The following is a 20,924-nucleotide window of genomic DNA, read 5'->3' on the forward strand; positions in this document are numbered from 1 at the left end:
ATAATGGAATTATTAATGCACTTAATATGGGCAAAAGGTTGCCCCCTCCTCCAAAAAAAACCCCCACAGTAGCATAGAAATGAAATGCAAAAAGAACAAAGAATGTGCGCCTGGGTGGCTTAGTCAGTTGAGCGTCCAGCTCTTGATTTTGGCTCAGGTTGTGATCTTAGGGTTGTGAGATTGAGCCGCGTGTTGGGCTCCATGCTCAGCACAGAGTCTGCGTGGGAGTCTCTCCCTCCCTCTGCCCCTCCCCCTGCTTGTGTGTGCACACACACGAGTGCGCGTGCTTTCTCTCTCAAATAAATCTTTTAAAAACACACAGAGTTTACATGGTATAGTATATACGGGTAGCCCAAAGCCTGGAAAATGGAATTTCGCTAACAGAATTAAATATTCATAAACAACTCTTACCTATAAATCATGCACTAATGTACATAGTAAGTCCCACAGAAATGAAAAGCAGAGATTCTGCTGCTCACCTTCCTAATGAAACGACTCCGAGGACCGTGAATTGCCCACAGTGACCCACCCTCAGCAGAGAGAGTCGTTGCTGATATGACAGCCCTTGTTTGTTGTTTTGTTTTTATGATGGTCTTTGTCTGACTCCAGTATCCTGGACCTTTTCCCTCTTGGATAAAATGTGGACAGGATGACCAAAGCATGAGTCCTGGAGGGGCATGAGAGCCAGGATAGCACTGTATTTTAGGAACACGCAGGGGGGTTTTAGAGAATAGTGTTAGTACTATAATTGCAAAAGTGAAGGGGCGCTTGGGTGGCTCAGTCATTAAGCATCTGTCTTCGGCTCAGGGCGTGATCCCAGCGTTCTGGGATGGAGCCCCACATCGGCCTGCTCTGCTGGGAGCCTGCTGCTTCCTCTCCCACTCCCTCTGCTTGTGTTCTCTCTCGCTGGCTGTCTCTTTGTCAAATAAAATCTTAAAAAAAAAAAAAAAGTGAAAACCAGGAGAGAGCCCTGTGACCTTGAGAGAGCACTCAGGAGGCCTGGGAGTGTCTGAAGTTGCCGTTGTGTGGCCCGTGCTAAGTGCAACAAGAGAGACACTTGAACTAGCTGTTCTGGGGTAGTGGTTTTCACAGTGTCCCAGGCCAGCAGCAGGAGCATCAGCTGGGAATCTGTTAGTGCAGATAGGAACTCTGGTGCCTTTAGAGCATGTCAAAGGAAACAGCGCTAGGAAAGCAGGGGGTCATCTTTAAACCACGTGAGTAAGAAAGTAACATTAAAGCCAAGGTCTGAAGGTGGTGAAGGGACTAGGTGAGTGGGAAAGAAGAGCCCTAAGGAAGAAACCATAGTGTGCAGAGGCTCTGAAGCTGGGAAGAGCTTGACATAGGCAAGATATGTGGCTTGAACTTAAAAGGGGCCGGGACACTCCGGGCCTGTAAGCCTTGATGGGGATGGGATACAGTTTGAGGAACAATGAGAGGCCACTGGCATCTACATGGTGGTGAGAACTGGTCTGTTTTCATTTTTACAGAATTGTTCTGGTTGCTGGGTGGAGGACACAGGAGATGCTGAGAGAAGGGTTGGGCCTTGGAAAAGAGCTACACTTCTTCCTCTAAGAAAGAAGGATACTGTAGACTCAGAAACTTTCGGGTGAAGGGGAAATGGTGCTCACTCAGGAGCTTTGGTGCCAATCAAGATTTGGGAATTGTCAAGCAGCAAGACGTGTTGAGTTGGTGCTAGCAGTTTGTACTGAGCCAAGATGGCGGGATTTCGTGTTTTTGCAACATTAGGACCCAGCATTGGAGATAGAACTGGTGTGCCTGGGGAGAGACTGACAGAGAATGTCTACAGCAGAAAGCCTATTTGGGGGGTGGGGAGGATGGGAGCAGAAAGAACAGACCAGCTGAAACAGAAGTTCCCGTGGGGACTTGGTGAAGGCGTGGAAATGTGTCAGTGGCTGAAATGTAGATGGTCAGCCTTGTCAAAAAAAAAAAAAAAAAAAAAGGTTACTTTCGATTTTCATGGAGAATTTGAAAGAAAAATGGCTGAACTCATTTTTAAAAGAGTAAACACTTTGAGTTCTCTTTAAAAGTTCTTGTGGCCTGATGCCAGAGATAGAAACAAGTCAGAGAATGTTTGTTCATTTTTTTTCCACTTGAGCTGGGTACTGCCTTTTTTTTTGGGGGGGGGGGTTAAACTTTTGTTAAACTTTAAGTCATCTCTACCCCCATCGTGGGGCTCCAGCTCACAACCCCAAGGTCTGGAGTCATACCCTCCACTGACAGCCAGCCAGGCACCACGACTTCATTCATATTTTACCTCTTACCTTGGTCCTTAGGTTAGTTGCTCTTCCCAGGTCCTAAGTGCAGAGAGCGACTACAGGCAGGCTGGGCAAAGGGAAAATAAAAATAGCTACCCCGCTGGCCTTGCTAAAATGAGGCTGTGAAATTTAGGCGGTTATTGCCCTCCAGTGGCCAACCCTGGAAACAGCAGCCAAGAAACCTGTGTTCCAGGGCAATGTTTTCAGTGTTTTCCAGATCAGCAAGGATCAGCAACACCTGGGAACTTGTTAGAAATGCAAGATCTCGGGATCCATCCCTGAACTACTGAATCAGACACTTTGCTGGATCCCATTCCCCATGCCTTTTAAGAAGCCCCTCAGATGATCCTGATAAATGTTAAGAGGTTGAAAACTCTTTTAAAATGATTTTAATTTGTGCCCAACATGAGGCTCCAACTCATGACCCCAAGATCAAGCCTGCCAGGTGCCCCAAATGAGCTGTTTGTAGTTTTTTTTTTTTTTTAAGATTTTTTAATTTCTTTATTCGACAGAGATAGAGACAGCCAGCGAGAGAGGGAACACAAGCAGGGGGAGTGGGAGAGGAAGAAGCAGGCTCATAGAGGAAGAGCCCGATGTGGGGCTCGATCCCACAACGCTGGGATCACGCCCTGAGCCGAAGGCAGACGCTTAACCGCTGTGCCACCCAGGCGCCCCTGTTTGTAGTTTTTTGTTTTTTTTTTTAAATCTCTATGCCCAGCATGAGGCTCAAAACTCCGACCTAGAGATCGAGTCACATGCTTTACTGAGCCAGCGAGGCGCCACTGAAGACCACTCGTCCTAACCCCTGCCGTCATTGCCTACCTTCCTCCCCAAAATGCACTGTCTTCTAACTTCTAGTTTCAAAAATAGCAGAAATTCCTGTTTGAAGTTAATCCTATCCCTCTATGTTCTGATTTCCAACACCTGTCTCCCGAAGACCTTACTCTATCAACGAAACCCCCAGCACCTGTCCTCAAGAATCCAACATCATCATCAGGCCTAGTGACGTCTGCTCTGCAGAACCGCTTTTTGGGGAAGAGCAGCCTACACTGCTTTTCTTCTCACTTTGTCCACTGAAACTGCTCTTAAAAGGAGCCACCAATTTTTCTTCCCCCAGAAACCGCTCTCGGGAGTTTCCCTCCTTCCACTCTCCCTGTCCCTCCCACACTCAAATCTCCTCTCTGGGCAACCCCGCAGGCACGGTAGGTTCAACCACAGGTGGATGAACGTCCACCCACACGGCCTGCAGCTCCAGCGATCCGTGAAAAGCTGTTGCCCTAGGTCCCAAGGGTTGTGCCGAGTGCTGACCCATGGCATTTACTCTGTACCTATGGTCTTTTATGTTCAGAACATCCCTTCGCGAGTATCTCAATACCCATACTGACCTCACAGCAGAACAAATGTTAACTCCCCAAAGGGACCGAATAACAGATTCCACAGAGGTCTGTACTAACGTATGTAAGACAGCAGACAACAGCTGGGTTTTTTTTTTTAAACAAAGAGCCCAAACACACTAGGGGTTTAAATAAGCTGCTTCTCTTTCCACTGTTTATTAATGTACAAAATATACAAAATCAAAAGAAAAAAAAACTCATCCCTCAAATCCATCATGGCTCTAACCCAAGACCCTGCACAAAAGCCAACCGATCCACTGTTTTCATAGAAAACAACTGGTGCCGAGACCTGGGAAGGAGAGGGCTGGGGAAGGGCGCGTCAGCTTGCGGCGCCCACCCAGGAAGGCACCTGGGGGGACTCGGAGGTGGCTGACAGGGCAGGGAGCCAGAGGCCTCACACCGACAAGGTTCCAGGTGGGGCAGAGTGTGCCAGCTCCCGAGGGCAGTGCATGTAGTGTGACGGTCAGGCCCGGCGGGCGGGCAAGTTGATGAAAAGCTGGTCTCACTGAAGGGTCTTACAAAGTTTCCAGAATGAGCTGCAGGCAAGGGTGGGCCAACACCAGCAGCCTCACCTACGCCAGCTACAACTTCCACTGGATGCAGCCGTGAACTGACCACCACCGAACCTAGCGGACCCATGATGCAGACTTGGGTATTCACAGAAGGTTGCAAAGTCTTGAGAAAGGACTCAATGGAAAGCCTGTGTCAGGGCAGAAGTGGGGAGGATGTATTCCAGAACTCAAATCCAGCCTGATTGAGCCCGCTCAGTGCAGTGGGATATATAATACCCCTTTTACCATCTCCCCACCCCATGAGAAGAATGAACTTGGCTGGGATGATTTCATAAGTGCAGCTGATCCCGCGTCAGTTGTGTGTGCATGTGGAGGACCCACAACAGGAGAGTAGAGGTGTTCTCCAGAATAACCAGCTTTAGGTTCTCAGGCATAAAGGGTAATACTGGAAAGGGGTTTGGGGTTATAGGGCAAATCTCCTCAAAAAATGAAGCCAACTGGGTCTTCTCTTCAGCAGTCCAGGGTACAGAATGTATCCAGTCTTTCTCCTCCCCAGACTGGAGGAAAGTATGTACATCGATGCGCACCAGTGATCAGAAACCCCCAGAAACCCAAGCAGGTGGGAACTGAGGGGGCCGGCTCCTCATCAGCTGGGGACGGGGAATGTGGGCCTCACAGAAGCCATAACAAGGTGGAAGGAGCAAGGCTGCAGTCCACAGGGTGTGTGTGGGTGGGGCAGAGGAGGTGGTCCTTAGGGCAGGGGGGGCCCATTGACACCCGGGTGGTAGAAGGCACAGTTGTTCTCATAGCGGCAGTTGCCCTTCATCATGAAATGTCGGCAAACAGGGCGGTTTGACATGTCTGTGGGAATGATAGTGGAATCGTTAGAACGCGGCTAAGAGGTTGATGCCACCCTTGCCCCCCATCCCCACCCCGTCCATAGCATCCTGAAAACTAACTTTCAGGGAGACATGGAATCATGGATTTGAGTGTAGGGCAAAGGGTAGCAACTGCCAGGCATACTGAAAAGAGGGTGATTTTGTATCTGGCTTAGCGCACCCACGGTAGTGATGCTCCCCCCAAACTTGCATGGGACACCAGAAGCCACGTGGCGAGCAGGAACCATTCTCACCTCCTCCATGGCTGTGGCCTCCATCGTGCCCTCGGTGGCCCCCTCCTCCATGGCCAGGGCCATCATGGCCACGGTGCTCATGAGGTGGTGGCCCTCGATGGTCATGGCCTCGGTGACCAGGGACATCGTGAGGCCGGTGGCCATGGGGCCCCCCATGTCCGGGACCTTCATGCGGGCGATGTCCACCACTTCCACCCATGCTCCCACCAGGGCCTTCATGGGGGCGATGTCCACCTCCAGCACCCATTCCTCCACCAGGACCTTCATGGGGACGATGTCCACTGCCTCCGCCCATGCCACTGCCAGGGCCTTCATGAGGACGATGGCCACTGCCACTGCCCATGCCACCACCAGGGCCTTCGTGGGGACGATGTCCCCCACCTCCACCCATGCCACCACCAGGGCCTTCGTGAGGACGATGTCCACTGCTGCTGCTCATGCCCCCGCCAGGGCCTTCATGTGGACGATGCCCACCGCCTCCAACCATGCCCCCACCAGGGCCCCCTCGTCCATTTGGGGGCCCTCCCCCAGAGCGGCCTCCTCTGGCCCCCCGGAAGGGAGGAGGAGGAGGTGGTTCATTTCCTCCTCGGCCACCACGGCCTCTATGGTACGGCCCTGGACCAGGTCCTGGACCCCCCCGCATCGGGCCACCCCGCATGGGGTCACCCGGGCCATCCCAGAAGGGATCACCCCCTCGTGGAGGGGGTGGGGGACCCAAGAGACGTGGACCCACTGGCCCACCAGGGCCTCCATGAGGACCTGTTAGGGAACAAAAGAGACAGTATCAGCTGCCTGTTACACGCAGGGACGGCCTCTCCCAGCCTAAATCACCTCCCACCTTTGGGTCAATCCTACACTATTACCAGACTGCAATTGGGCAGGTAAACCCATTCCAACCTCTCACTTACCACCTACCTGGCATAGGTCCCCCAGGCCCAGGGGGGAAGTGCTGCATGGCCTTGGGGCCCCCAGGGCCTCCTGGTGGGAAACCATTGGCGATTGGACCAGGGCCTAATAGTCCATGTGGCACTATTAAAAAAAAAAAAAAAAAAAAAGTAGAGCAAGAGGACCCTAGAAGAGTGGCTGGACTGCCTACTTAGGTGTGCCTCTCTGGCCCTCTCAGACCAACTTGGCAGAGCGACGCTCTGTCCAGTCTTCCCCTCCCACCCAGCAGCACTATCCCTGCCCACCACTCCCTGCTTGCCCCCAACTCCACAGCAGGCCCCCTCCCCCAGGCCCCAGGGCTGGCCCTGAGGATTACCAAGCATCTGCTTGATCTTGTCTGAATAGTCTGGTTGCTTCAGGAGTTCCTCTGAGGAATGACTACTCGGGCTACCCTGTGAGGCAAGATGAATAAAGAGCAAGATCAACAGAGTGTAAGGGTAAGAGCTGTCAGAGAGAGGAGACAGATCAGAGGGTAAGTGAGAAGACGCGTACTGGGGTACAAAGAGAGGCAGATTCCAGAGGAAGGCGGGCTCATACCATGATGGAAGTGAGGATCTCCTGGACATTGATACCTCCTCCAACTCCAGGACCCTGGGGGCTCTTCCCAGCACCCATGCTTCCCATGAGATTGGCCAGGACGGGAGGCAACTTGGAGCCACCTGCCCCATCAGGTGAGCCACCAGCTCCCCCGGGCTCTAGGGTCTCAATATATGGGGTCTCATCCATGGAACACTCCTGTAAGAACAGGACAACAATCAGGACTAACTTTGAAAGAATAAAGAGACATTCCATTTGAAATGGAAATGAAATGTCGAAAGACACATTAAAATCAATCACAACCTCCATCAGCACGTAGCGTGGGCTCACCTCATCTAGGGGGATGAGCTTCGGGGGTACAGGTTCATAGGGTTCAGGATCAGGTTCATGAGGACTGTTAGGAATGCCACAGGTGATGAAAAAAAAAAAAAAAAAAAGAATGACAGTCAAATTATTCAAGCCCTCACATTCCCTCCTAGCCTTCACTCGCTTCTGAATACCACAGGGCACGTTCCCCCCAAGAGTCCAAGCACTTAACACGAACCTGGTTCATGCCCGAGATGTGAACCCTGTTTTGCTCACCTTTCCTTGTTCAGGAAGAGCTCCTGAAGGATTCCTTTCTCCCGCTCAGCCTGGATGTATCGCTCCTGGCTGTTGCTTCCAGGGGTGACAAGGGGTGAGGGCAGAACCAGGGGCCGCGGGCACACCCAGGGCACCTTCTCCTCCATGTTGTCATGGCTCAGACGCCGGGCCGTCTCAAATGCATGACGGTCTGACAGTATCTCTCGCTTAGCTGCCTCGCCAAAGTCCTTGATCTTATTCACATTTACTATTGGCAAGAAGAAAAAAGAGAAAAAATAAACACAACCAAGTCTTTTTTAAACTCTCTATACCCACCTACTACACAAGAATCTTGACCGCTAACCTCGTTCAGTTTCATCCAGTTCAAAATAGAAATATTCTCTCAGTTTGCCCTCCTCAGGCCACGTCACAGTCTTCCTCTTCCTGCCTTTCCGGGTCAGTTGGCTAGGATCTCCAGGACTCTCCACTGGCTTTGTATCCAGTGCTCCTGGCTCCAAAGAGGCTGTAAGCAGGAGAGGTTTCAGACCCAAGTCCTTCCTTTTAGAAAACCCCCAAACTTGAACCAATTTCTAGACCTACCTGTATCCATGAGCTCTGGGACTTCAACAGGGGGAACTGGGGTGCCTGGGCGGTCTGTGTCCATAGCCTCACAAGGAGGTGCTGGTTCTGGGGAAGAAGGTTTGGCTGTGCTTGGTTCTGTGCTCGTTTTCCCTTCAAATGGGCTTGGCTATTGTGAAAGAAAAAGAAGTTAATGAGCTGACATGAAAGCCAAGGTTAAGGTAAGGCAATTTAGTCCAGGGTCCTAGACAGGATCCCCCATGAGTTCCTATAAAGGAAAACTCTGTCTTTCATACTGCAGACCCTCCACCCCGCCCCCCCAGCCCACATCTTTTTGTCCTCCCCAACCACTCCTGGCTGCTGAGCCCTTCCTTTTACTTTTCTTTTGACACCCTGTCACGGACACCTAGAGCCCAGGGCTCATACCTTGGCTGCTGTAGGTGACAGCACCTTCTTCTTCTTCTTAATTTTGATGCCTGGAACAGGGGCTGAATTGAGCGCATCCAGAAAGCCCAAGCCCTCCATAGCTACAAAAGGAAAAAGCATAAAATGGAAATCATCAGACCTCTTTCATGATCCTATTCCTATAGACAAAGTCTGGGCAGGAAATGGGCCATAGGAGACCCTGCCCCAACTGAGGACAAAGTTCAAGGTGACCAGGAAGCATATGCTGGATTCACATAAATTCTTGTTTTGCTTTGTTTTTTTTTTTTAAATTTTGTTTTTAAGTAATCTATACAAACAATGTGGGTCTTGAACTCCCGACCTGGAGATAAAGAGTTCACGCTCCTCCAACTGAGCCAGCCAGGTGCCCTTTCTTTTAAAGGCAGGCAACTTAAGGCCTTGAGAATAAACTGAGAGCTCAGATAACTGAAGAAGCCACCCTCTGTGGACAGGACAGAATATCCCGAAGCCGGGAGAACCCTAATCAGTCACTGAACAGCACACCTCCACACCTCATCTCTAAACTTACTTCTAAGGAATCCCATGAAAGGGGACCTCCGAAAGTGCAAAATTAGTTACGACACCAAGAAACCCCTCCCCTCCCCCCTCCCCAACATTCATTCCCATGAGGGGTTTGCTCCCCCACTTCAGACTCACGCTGTGGTGGGATGATCTTCACTTTGATCTCTTTGGTGGCATTCGGGGTGGTGTTCAGTGGTTTGTATTTCTTCTCTGCAGGGGGTGCGGCATCTCCTGGAGCAACTGTGGCGCTGTCAGAAGAGGAACCGTCAACATCTCTGACTCGCTCTGACTTGCCCCTTCTCTCCCCCTCATGCCCACAGACATAAACCACACGGAGCCCAGGATGTGGTCCGCACCTCTGACGCTTGAGGGGGATGGGTTTAAGGTTGTACTTGTCAGAGACCACCACTGCGCTGGCGTTCTTCTTCACAGGCACCAAAGACGGGGTCTCCAGCTCTAGCCCTGTGGGAAGAAACATGCTGTTGGGTCGAACTCACTCCCACTCTCTTAACTCTTCCTCTCTGGCCCAACCCTAAATCTTCATCCAGCCCAAACTTCACCCACAAATGCTCCCTCTTCCGTTATGTGCGCCCATCGGAAACCTGCCCCGCTACTACAAGGTCCTAGGTGCACGTTTGCCCACAGACCCTCCCAAGACCAGCCAACAGCCCTACCAGTGGAACGGAATTTGGCATGACTGGGTGCTGTGGTTCGGAGAGACTTGGGCTTCTCTTTCTTCTTCTCTGGGGCCTCCTCAGCCCGGGTCTCAGCCTTCACCTCAGTCAAGGGTCGCTCAGGAGGGGTGGTTCGACTCTTCCCCTCTTCTTTACGTTTTTTCTTATCTTTTTCTGTTATGAAAAAACAAAGCAGAAAAGAATTTTACTTAAAAAGAAGGACGGTCAGAGGCTAAAGGCACTGAAGGCCATGTCCCACTGGGAAAGAACTAAATACAAGGGATAAAAGACTAAGGAGCTTACCAGCAGGCTGGGTACTGCTCTGGGAGCGGATGACAGCCATCCAGTCACTGACAAGGACTGAAGCCAATTTCCGGAGCTCTGAGGGTGAGAGTATAAGGGGAAATGTCTAAGTTGCTAAAAATGTTATTCTTCTAATAACGGAAAATAGAGATGGTTAAAGATATACTGTGAAAATCTACGTAACAAAAAAAGTAACCGAGAGTTTTAAGAACATGAGATAGGCTCAAAAACCAAACTCTTCAAAATGGAACAATGAATCACATAGTAGCCTTCTATTCCAATCCAACTGGGGAGGGGGCTACACTAATATATAGTACATTATACATCAGTTGTTTTACAAATATCTCATGTGGCTGTTGTAACTTGAAAATTTTCAGTCCTCCTTCACAGACACAGCAGCATGAAGATCAGATTCAGAAAGCTAGAAAGCAGCAGAATGAAGCCAGTGGCAATACTCTTTTGCTAACCATGTATTAGAAGAACAGAAACTAAAATCAGGAAAAAGGCAGGCAGGGTTCAAGTATCTGAAAAGCTAAGAACAGTATTACTCCATGTTGTCGTAAAAGCAAAGTTTCAAGAAGACAGATTTAGATCCATCTTATAAAAGATTTCCTAAGCCACCTTTTCTTCCTAGAATGCTACTAGTGATAATGGCTTAAAAAAAAGTCAATTAAGTGTAGCAAAGGCGAAGAGCTTAAAGCAGACCACTGTAGGGATGGGGAAGGCATTGTTTATCTAAGGAAAAAAGATGGTCAGAGAATTTAAAGATAAAGGAAAAATGTGTTTCTAAATATACAGAAAAAAACAGCTCTTGCCATCTATACTTGGCATATAACATCTCTTATCTATGGCACCGATCCTCTTGCCAACATTTCCACTTACAGACTCATTTAATAATGAGATTGCTGAGAACATTAAACCCCAACTTTTCAAATACACAACTAGCAATTTCTATACTTAAGGCAACATGAGCTCCAGGGCATCCCCAATACACGGATATCCTAAATCCTTTTGGACCAATTGATACTATGGTCTAGTGAGACTTTAAGGTCTATAAGGAATATACAAATTTCAGTATTCAAAGGAAGTAGAGAACACAGTTAAATCTATATTCAAAGGTGGCAGCACAATTGAGCCAACTGGAAAATAAGGAACACTATACCTGACAATGAAGAAACAAAAGAGATGAGCAATGTTTTAATAGGAAATTCTGTAATATGTGTTACATTACAAATTATTATTCAAGATACTCTGTAATATCACAAAAACAGAAGTGCTCAGTATCTAAAAGGACCTAAAACCGAGAATTAATACAACTATAAGAATGGAAAGCTAGAAAATGTTTTTCACTTCAACACTGTGTAAACCGTTCATCTTGGTAAATGTTCCCAGTGTTTTCTCCTATAGCTAAAGGAAGTTCAGATAGGCTTACCCAGGCCTACATGCTCCTTAAACACCAAATGCCAAAGCCTCTTTCCAAAAGGACCTAGCACACCATTCCCTTTAGACAAAAGAGTAACCCTGTATTCTGATCAGGGGATTAGCTCTGCTAGAAAACTGCTCACTTGTGGGATACTAGTGTCTTGCACTAGTGGTCTGTACCTGTACCCTGGGTATAAACCCTTTTCTTCACTGAAAACAAGGCTGCAACTTCCTGGAGCCAGGGCCTGTCTTTAAGCCAGAAGTCTGTGGCCCTTGCCAAGGGCTCCAATACCCTTTGTCTTAAGAAAAAGAATGACTCTGTTGGTATCAAAGCTATGATCTACTCCAGCAGTCAGGATTCTTCCTGCCCATGTCCTAAAGGAAGGTGTTTATTGGTAGAACTATGTCTATTATTAGGAAAACCCACACTGAAGGTCCCAGAATATGCTATATTTATTTAGAAAAACAAAAGGAAATGACTACACTCTCTAGGATGACACTATTTTCTCCAAAGAATTTTAAGTGTGTACCCTTTACACCAAGAGATACTAAGAATCAGCTTCTCGTTAAAGTATGGGGTCTTACTTAAATTCAGTAGTAGAGAAATGGACAAATCCCATTCGAAATTGAGAACAGAAAAGGGGGATAGGTTAGAGAGGCTCAATTTTTAAAAGAAAGAGGAAAGCAAAGTGAGGTAGGAAGGAGTGTCACGACAGTTCAAGGATGGGAGTGAGGCGTGAAGATACTGAAGGGGTGGTCGGGAGAAGGGCTGGCCCCTACCTTCATCCTCACTTGACTTGCTCAACTGCTTCACCAGTTTGGCTGTGTTGTTCTACGAGAGATGGGGAGAGAGGTTAAGTACAAGGAGGAAAGTGAGTCCTCTCGGAGTTAGGAACTGCACAAACCCACGCACAATTTCTTTTTTGTGAGATTTTATTTTTAAGTCATCTCTACACCCAAGCGTGGAGCTCAAACCCACAACCCCAAGATCAAGAGTCGCACACACCACCAACTGAGCCAGCTGGGCACCCTGCCCACAATTTAATAGTCCCCAACTGCGACCACACTACTGTAGTTACTTTACCATTTACAAAACCTTTGTGGGCACAATCTTACTTAACCCTTAAAACCACCACCGTAGGTAGGTACAATCATTCCCAACGACGGACGAGAAAACTGAGGCTCAAATACCTGAACTGCCCCAATCACACACCTATGAACAGACATAAACCAAGTCTTCTGATACTAAATTCCTATTTTTTCTACCCCTCTCTCGCACAGGCCCAAGAGTGCCACCGCATCAGAGTCCGTGCATTTTATCTATTAGTCTAAAGCAAAAAGGAAGCACCAGTGTCGCGGAGACTTAAGGTACCTGCTTGAGATGGTCCACAGTGAGCGGGAGGTGCTGCAGGGTCAGCAGAATTTGCTGCAAGAGGGGAATGTTGTTGGTTGTCTTTGAATACGTCAGCCAGTTGTTCAGAAGCTTGTAGCCACCAACATCAATGAACCTGCAGGCAGGTAGGAGAATCTGTAACGCCTTTCCCGGGTTTCGGAGTGCCACATCCCACACTCCTACTCCCCCATCAATGACCTAGGAACCCCATGCCTCCCCTCCCCCACCTTCTAAGTACATCTTCCCAGCCCAGCCACCCAGATTCCCACTTACTTGACCAATATTTCTGGTGACTGGGTCTGCAGGAGAATGTTCAAGTAAGTGCATCGACTCACCATCTTTCGTGCTTCCTTCATCAGGCTGTAGGAGAGGAATTAAGGTTAGAAATGGAGCAAGAGCCTCTTCTTTCAGCAGAAGTATCTCTGATCGGTAGCAGTGCCTAAAAATCCCTGATGACTTGGGACTTTGCCACAGCGTGGGAAGGTCACACAAGCCCCTCGGGGGATGGGATGGATCCAGGGTGAAATGGAATCCCACGAGAGGATGGAAGACAACTGAGGAGACACTGAAGTGTCTGATCTGGGGAGGTGAGCATCACTCCTTCGCTAACCCACAGGACACACTGATTCCTCTTCCTGGTGAAAAACCCTAGCACTAACAGCTGTCCATTCGTAGCCTATTCAGGACTGGCTTAGTCTTTTGCCTTCCCCTGGCAAACTGGAGGATCCCTGAAGGAAAATAGCAGTTTGGGTATATGGAATGTGACCTAGAATTCTGTCACCTGGCTCCCCTCCTCCCTTCCTTCCAAAACATGACTTCCTCAAGACTGTGGATATCCAAACCCAGATTCCATTATTGCGAGGAACCAAGGGATCACCTTTCCTATCACTTACTCTAAAATTATTGGATACCAATCTTATTCCACTCTCTTTCCCCTCCAAAAACACTCATTCCTGTCTGCTTTACTTAGTCACATTACAATATACAATATCCTCTACGCACAATGAATCCAAAGATAGGCAGACTCACCTGAAGATCTTGGAAATCCCATCCACACTCTTGACTTCCCCATCTCGGTTAAGGAAGCTATCCAGGCCCTTGAGCAGCTCTTTGGGATCTATGGGACCCGAACCCATGATGGAGGTTTCTAAGACAAGGACAAAATAAACCCACAGAATAAATGGGTGGCAAGGACAGTCCCACTATACCCTTTAATAAATTTCGTTTCTACAGTTGACAAAATTTTGTGACTAATTATTCAATCTATATTCAACTACACTCACCATTTTCTAGATAAGAAAAAGTCAACACAAACCACTACCAGAGGGGGTTAAAAGCCCTGGCAAGGCTGAATACAGGGCTGAATGGGAAAACAATTAGACTGGAGGACTGGGCAGCACACCTTTCTCTCTTCCTCCCAGTTACATCCTTTCTAGATAGCTTAACTTCAATAAATTGTATTAGGGCTGAGTCAAGTTCCCATAACAAAACATTCAACATTCCAAGGTATTTTTGCTTATTGTTAGGTCCTGTTTCTCCTTTGCTGCTGATAAAACTGGCTTGGAAAAAAAAAAACACCTATACCTTGGTAAGAACTGGGACAATCTTGGGACACTTGGGCTAAATGTCTTCTAAGGTCCTAATAGACCTTTTTACCTTAGTCTATTAGGAGTCATAATCACCTCAAGCGGCAGGATATACTCTGCTTGCACCAGGAGACAATCAGTTAAAGTAGGAGGTGATAAAAATTTGAAAACATAATCTTTCAAGAGATTTGTGGATAGCTCCTAGAAATGAAGACAAATGGATATAAAGGAAATCAAGCAGCACTCCTAAGCCCTGAACAGAACTGTCACTCATTAACCAAATACTGCACAAATTTTTATTGTTTTAAAGTTAAGAGGAAGACTGGTTTGTGATTTCAAAAGCAAAGATGTGATTCTGATTACTACTCCTCTCCAAAATCACACCACCATCCAAGATCCCCAAAAGAAAGGACTGAAAGTAGAAACCATGGGGCCAAAAAGAATGGAATAAAACTAGAAGCTGGAAAAATGCCATTACATTTTAAGTAGCTACTTTAGACCCGGTTAGAAAAGGAGCTCATTAAAAGCCAAACTGCTGTTATGGGATAAAGTGTGAAGCAATTTTTAGGCCAAAACCCAAGATAATTTAGTATCAATGTGGCTCTGACTGGGATTTTTATGCCTCTGAATAAAGGATTCTGAGAACCGAAAAAGAAAGCCACCTCAATAATACCTGCGTTTGGAATGTAAGGTTAATGCTGGGTAGAAAGGAGGCAAGGAGGAAACAACTTCTTGCCTCCTGCTTATTGTACAGGTAACAGACATGATCCCAGCAGAAGGGTAGGAAAATCAGTGTTTTGCAAGCTGTGTTTTGTGCAGAAAAGAGAATAAAACAACAAAAATTTGTTCTACAAATCAAAAAAGAAAAGCAAGCGTAACAATCTCAACCTTTTAGTCCTGCCAACAAAAAGGCCAATACGTTTCTGAGTACACAGGTCCTAACAACCTAGGGAAGCAGCAGCAGAAGCAGGGAAGAGGCTGGTTCTTGAGATCATAACCTGTGGGCTGAATACAGAGACGAGGCAGAACTGCGGGGAGGTGAGCACATCTGGGTGAGCTGGCCGCTGCTGCTGTGCGAGCACAGCTGTAACCTGAGGCCGGAGCGAAACACTGAAGCAGAGCACCAGTAAGACCAGAAGCCGTGGGCCAAATCCACCGCCGCGTGCGGATTCTTCCAGACACGGGGAGAAAGGCATTTTTCCCACGTAGTAAGACACCATGAAGTGATAACCGCTGTACCGAGAGATACAGACACAGACACAGCAAAGGGATAAAACAGATTTGCCATCTACTGGAGACTGGAAAAGCAGCGAGTGAATCCACAGTAATACATAATCATCAACCACAATATATACACAATTTGACAAAAAGACTTCAATTAAATTAACGTCACTTCAAACCAGCACCACCGCCCCACCAGGCCAAATACTGCTGACCCGACTGACTCAAACCCAGAGTCCATGTACATCACCTTGGAGAACTGCCTTTTGCATATCCAAGTACGAGCTGAGCCAACGGGACTGCTACCCTACTTCCTTCAGAAGCTCACAAGTTGTCACCTGAGCTTAAATGTTCCTCTTCAAATAAAAGGGTGGGAAAGGAGAGAATAACCATCCCCAGAAAGAGACCAATGAGTGCAAAGCTAAATTCTGTCCAGTGGCTTCTGCTGGGAATGGGACCCAGGGACAACTTTTTCATTCCCATTCACAAGCAAGAATAGTCAGGGGAAGCTAGAAGACAAAGCAGAAACGTTAAATATTCATTTTCCACTAGTATTTTTCCTATTATTTATATTTCAGAAATACAATTAATAGAACTAAGTTTCATCTCACAAGCACCCATCGTGACAAAAAGTAAATGGGTTTTCTCATGGCTTTCCTACAAGCAAATTAGTTTTGACTCATTTAAAATTAAGGACTCCAAGTGTTCTACAGCCAAATTTCCTTACTTTGAAGTCAGTACATTTTGAAAGAAGCTGCAAGGCACTCAAGTGGAAAGGAAGAGCCTAATTCCTGGCACAGGCCTACAGCGGAAAAGGCAGACGAGTGACCACGGAAGGAGGGGCAGTAACCAAGTGTCAACATTACCTAGTCCTATCTGGAGCCTGGAACGAATGCTTGAGGAAGCTTTCTGGAACCAAAAATAATCTAGGGCATGGTATGTTTGCTTTTAATTTCCTTGAAGACAGAACATACAGAAGGGGCAGTGGAGGGGAACAACTCCAGCCTTATCTCTACCTCGTCCTAAGCTGTGTGTTCCTTCTTATGGAGGATTTGGCAGGCAGAGATGAGCACTACTGAGGAATTTTCTACCTTTCTTACCAGAGAGAAACTTAAAAGTTCTTAAGTGACACCAGCTCCTGCCTCCGAAATGAGTTTTCCTTGAGGGTTATTCAATTAACGTGGTGAAAAATACCTAGCTTGGCTAAAGTTCTTCTATACCCACCACCAAGAAAAAAAGAACTTAGTTGGTTCAGGACAAAACCCCTACACAAATCAGAGCCCTTTTAAAAACAATCACAACATTCTTGTAATAAAGGAGGAAGGAGTCTGAGAAGTCTTAGCGCTTTGGGAAATGAAAATGCTCTGTACCCGACCCCTGACATTCCCTTCTTTTCCTTGTGTTTGAGGTTATGTCCTAACATGACTCAGTGGACTGACTTAAGTCTCTCAGGTGATGCACAAGGTCTTACCTCCCCTAACTTGTAAGCCCCATCCCTCAAACTCATTTTGAAAACCTGGTACAAAGATCTCCCCAAAACCTTATTTGCCTTTCGGTGAGGATATAAAATCACCCCCCCCCAGCCCCAGCAAAGGATTCCAGAATAGAACTGGCCACAAACTACGAGGATCAGGTTCTCTGAGTTTCTCTGGATGGATGTGGTTTCCCTAGAAGAACTTGTTCCCCCATCTCCCATGTTAAGGAAGATCTTCTTTATTGATCCCCTGTTCACTAGAGATCAGGAACCCCAATGGGTGGAAATATTCAGCTCCCAAGGAAGGTATGCTGCAGAGGCACTTAGCAAACTGCTTAAAAGATAAAAAACTTGCGGTCAATAGACATGTGGAAGAGTCCCTCCCACCCAATGTAGAAGTTTCCGTAGTAATCTGAGAATCCGTACCCAGCAGAAAATTAGCCCTGAAGTCTCACCAAGTCACCAGAGGATAGCTGTACAAAATGGCTTTCCCGTTCTGCCTAGAATCTCCACGCTTCAAATCAGGACTCAAAATATGAAAAGTATATGTAAAGTCTGACAAAGATTTGACTTTGAAAAAGTTGGAGGAAGAGAAGGGACAGGACACCCAGTACCACCCTCAGATAGGGCATGGCTTGAACATGCACCCATTGCGAAAGCACTGCACAAGTTGAAAAATGAAGAAGACATTATTCTCCCATTAATGCGTTTAAGGAATTTCTTTCTAAAGGGAAGGAAAAAGAAATTCAAAAAAGGTGGCTCTTTGGAAAAAAGAAATGAAGGTTGTGAAATGTAATACCAGAAAGGTTTTGCTTACCAGACACCGTAGCTCGCATTCCCCTGCCTTGAGTTTACAACTGCCGCCTCCTTTCCTATTCACTTCTCATCCTAGTACCAATGTACAGGAGCTACGCAACTGGAGAACGTGATACAGCACTGAACACAGTTTATCCCCAAACCCAGAGGTGGGAATAAGGGTGGTTTAAAAGGAAGTCCTGAAGTAGCCACCCTCCCCCAGTCTCATTATACAAAGCGACCAAATGCAGGCCCAAGGACTGGTTCCTGAGCAGAAATGGCACAATTCAGTGTCATTAGGCCACATTTGTCTATTTGTCACTTTCACAAGTCCTCCTTTCCCACTATCCCCCACCACACAGATCTCCACACACACAGATCTCACACACACCACCACCAGAAGGCTCCCAGTCTTAAAGTATAGTTGGTTTGACTGGTTTTCCACCCCTGGCAACTGAAGCGGGGAAAACTTCCAAGCAGTTGTGATGAGTGAAGGAAGGTGAAAATAAAAGCAACAGGCTCTAATTGTTAAATATAAAAACTAGAGCTGCCCAGGAGATGGACAACTTCAAGACCTAATTCCTATAAGCTTTTTCCTTTTAAGATTATAAAAGATATTCTAAAGAAAAAGTCTTTTCCTGTCTAGCAGCAGCGTGCACAGGGAGTCCAGAAAGCATCTGCTCAGGGGTGGAGTTTCAAGAGGGTGGAGAGGAAGAAAGCTGATTACATCACCTTTCCATGCTGCTCCTCCCCCTTGACCAAGTTTCTAGGGCGGCCCTAAGCTCTGGATGGCAAAAGGGGAAGAAAAAACAACAAAGAAGCAGGGACGACGCCATTTTGTAATGGAGAAGAGGAAAACTTAAAAAGCTATTCCGGCGCTGCCGGCAGCTAGTTACATCAAAAAACACCCTTTTTCAGTAAAATACCCCAAACCAGCACCCATCCTGAATAGTCTTTGACCTAATTTGGGTAAGAGTTGTGAAAATAAAACCAATTAAAATATTTAAAAGAACAATTTTCTGCGGGTAAGAATTGAATTTGCAATTGAGGTTCAACCTGCTACCATCGACCACCCCCATCTTCCCTATAAAGGGAAAGGGGGGAGGACTTGGACCCCTCTCAACAAATAGGGTTGAGGTGGGAGGACAGGAGAAAAATGGGCCAAGACACAACCTGCAACGCCGCTTGGAAGACAAAAGGACAAGGAAAAGTCGCCATATTGAAGCAGGGAAGAAAAAAATTCCTTTTAACGACACAAATCTTTTAGAAAGCTAGCATTCAATTGCACTAAATGGCTTTTAAAATTATACTCCTGAATTCCACATTTCCCAACCTTTCCACCCCCTATTAGACTGTATTCCCACCCACCAAAACGTTATCAAGTTAAAATGTTAATCATTTTTGCTCTTAAATAACCTATGCAACCTGCAACAATTACAAAACATTCTTTACCTCCCCATTATCTTGTTATGTACTGGCACTAAGATTATATTTTGTACTGAATTCAGTGTCTTGCAATCTTTATTCCTAGATTGCCACCTATTTTAACCACACAAATATACCCCAAGCAAATTAACATTAAAATTGAGAGGATTTAACAATCATTTAAAAAGTCATAGCCAGCTATTATTTCTCTGCCCATCTCCTTACCCTGCAATCTTTATGTACAGATTGCTTATTAATCTGGCAAATTGAAAGGCGCCCTGCTTGTCTCACACACAAAGAAGTGGGACTTCTGGGCCACAAGATCCACCATCTTTTGTATGTGAGCTCATTAACCCTTTTGAAGACTGCTAACAAGAGGAAGTTAACCATTCCTCCTTATAAAAAGCAAACACTTATGGCTTTGGCAGTCTGGAAATTGGCTGGATTACCAAGGGTTAACCATCAAAATCCTCACTTGCTGGCCCTCCCTCCACCCTCTCCATTCCTGCAGCAGGGCAGGAAGGTAGGTGGTAGGGGAGAGAGGAGAACAAGACTGTTTAGACCAAAGGCCCTTTTTTAATGGAGATTAAGTGACCGGCTTGGTCCTTCTCCAGTTCTCTATTTTGTTCTATTGGCTCATTTCTTCCTCTCATTATTTTTGGTTTCACAACGGGAAACGTTGATTTCTTGTTGCAAGGCTGGTTTTGGAAAATTCGACACTTACTATCCAATTTTTTTGCGACGTCAGCACCTCGGGCTCAGGGGGGGAGGGGGTTAAAATTTTGGAGAAAAAAAATAAAACAACCAACCAGGACCCAAAACTCAATTATTTGGGGGGCCTCATTGGATCAAAAAGTCTCTTAAAAAAATGAAGGCCAACTCAGTATTCATTTCCCCCCCACCCAACTCCATTTAGGGAGGGGGGTCATAGAAAAAAAGTTCTGAGTGGTTTCAAAAAAGTAAACGCTGGATGAGTGAATTTGGGTGGGTTTGGGAGGGTGGGTGGTTGATTATTTTTGAAGTTATGTGGTGACGGTCCTTCGGCCACAGATTTCAAGTCCCATGCAGCGTGGGCTGGTGGGGTGGGCAAGATAGGTGGGAAGGGGCAGAAGACACAAGTGGTTGGGCTGGTGGCTGCTGTTTTCCCTTTCCCCCCTCTCAGGATCCTTTCAAGGGTTTAGATGGTGCTGCGGCTTGTTTCTTTTTTCCTCGTGGCCGGCCTGTCTTTCTCCGAGAAAATTCAAACCTGGGATAAAAGGAACACAAGGGAGAAAGATGTAATCAATACGGGTTGCTCTGAACACCCAAAGTACCGTATTTGTCGTCTCCATCTCCACGTCCCATTCCGAACACAGCCGCCTTCTAAAAGCCATAATCCTTAACAGAACCCATGCCTACCCCCCTCCCCAGTCCAACAGACCTTAACAAAATTTTACCCTCCAACCGACAAAATGCCCAAACTTACCTCTAAACGAACCCCAGAATGGCGGCTGCCTGCTCGGGCGGAGTCTTTTATATCCGGACGCCGCCCAACGCGCCCAGACATGCTAGTGAAACGCCCTTGTCGCGAGACATTGTGCGCGAGGCGTCAATTCATTGGCCAACCCGAAAGACAACTCGCTAGCTGATTGGTTATCCTTCCTTCACCTTCGCTCAGCCCCTTCCCCCCCGGAATCTTCTTCCGCCTCCTTCCTGGGGGGCCCCCCCATAAGCGCGTGACCGGAGAGCC

General features: G+C 47.0%; 1 protein-coding gene across 1 annotated transcript; it reads right to left on the reverse strand.

Moving 5' to 3' along the window:
- Nucleotides 1–3,796: 3,796 nt before the first annotated feature.
- Nucleotides 3,797–20,816, reverse strand: PPP1R10 (protein phosphatase 1 regulatory subunit 10). The gene is made up of 20 exons (XM_002928859.4): nt 20,661–20,816; nt 19,920–20,441; nt 13,724–13,841; nt 12,968–13,054; nt 12,674–12,809; nt 12,082–12,133; nt 9,880–9,957; nt 9,577–9,750; nt 9,259–9,364; nt 9,038–9,150; nt 8,363–8,463; nt 7,958–8,105; nt 7,722–7,880; nt 7,379–7,625; nt 7,127–7,190; nt 6,797–6,994; nt 6,576–6,651; nt 6,230–6,343; nt 5,315–6,073; nt 3,797–5,043 (listed from the first exon to the last, which is right to left on the reverse strand). Exons 3-20 carry the CDS (start codon nt 13,828–13,830, stop codon nt 4,934–4,936), a joined length of 2,829 nt encoding a protein of 942 aa, XP_002928905.1. The 5' UTR covers nt 13,831–13,841; nt 19,920–20,441; nt 20,661–20,816; the 3' UTR covers nt 3,797–4,933.
- Nucleotides 20,817–20,924: the final 108 nt, after the last annotated feature.

This window comes from Ailuropoda melanoleuca, chromosome 5, assembly GCF_002007445.2.
Source record: "Ailuropoda melanoleuca isolate Jingjing chromosome 5, ASM200744v2, whole genome shotgun sequence".
In the NCBI taxonomy this organism is placed as follows: Eukaryota; Metazoa; Chordata; class Mammalia; order Carnivora; family Ursidae; genus Ailuropoda; species Ailuropoda melanoleuca.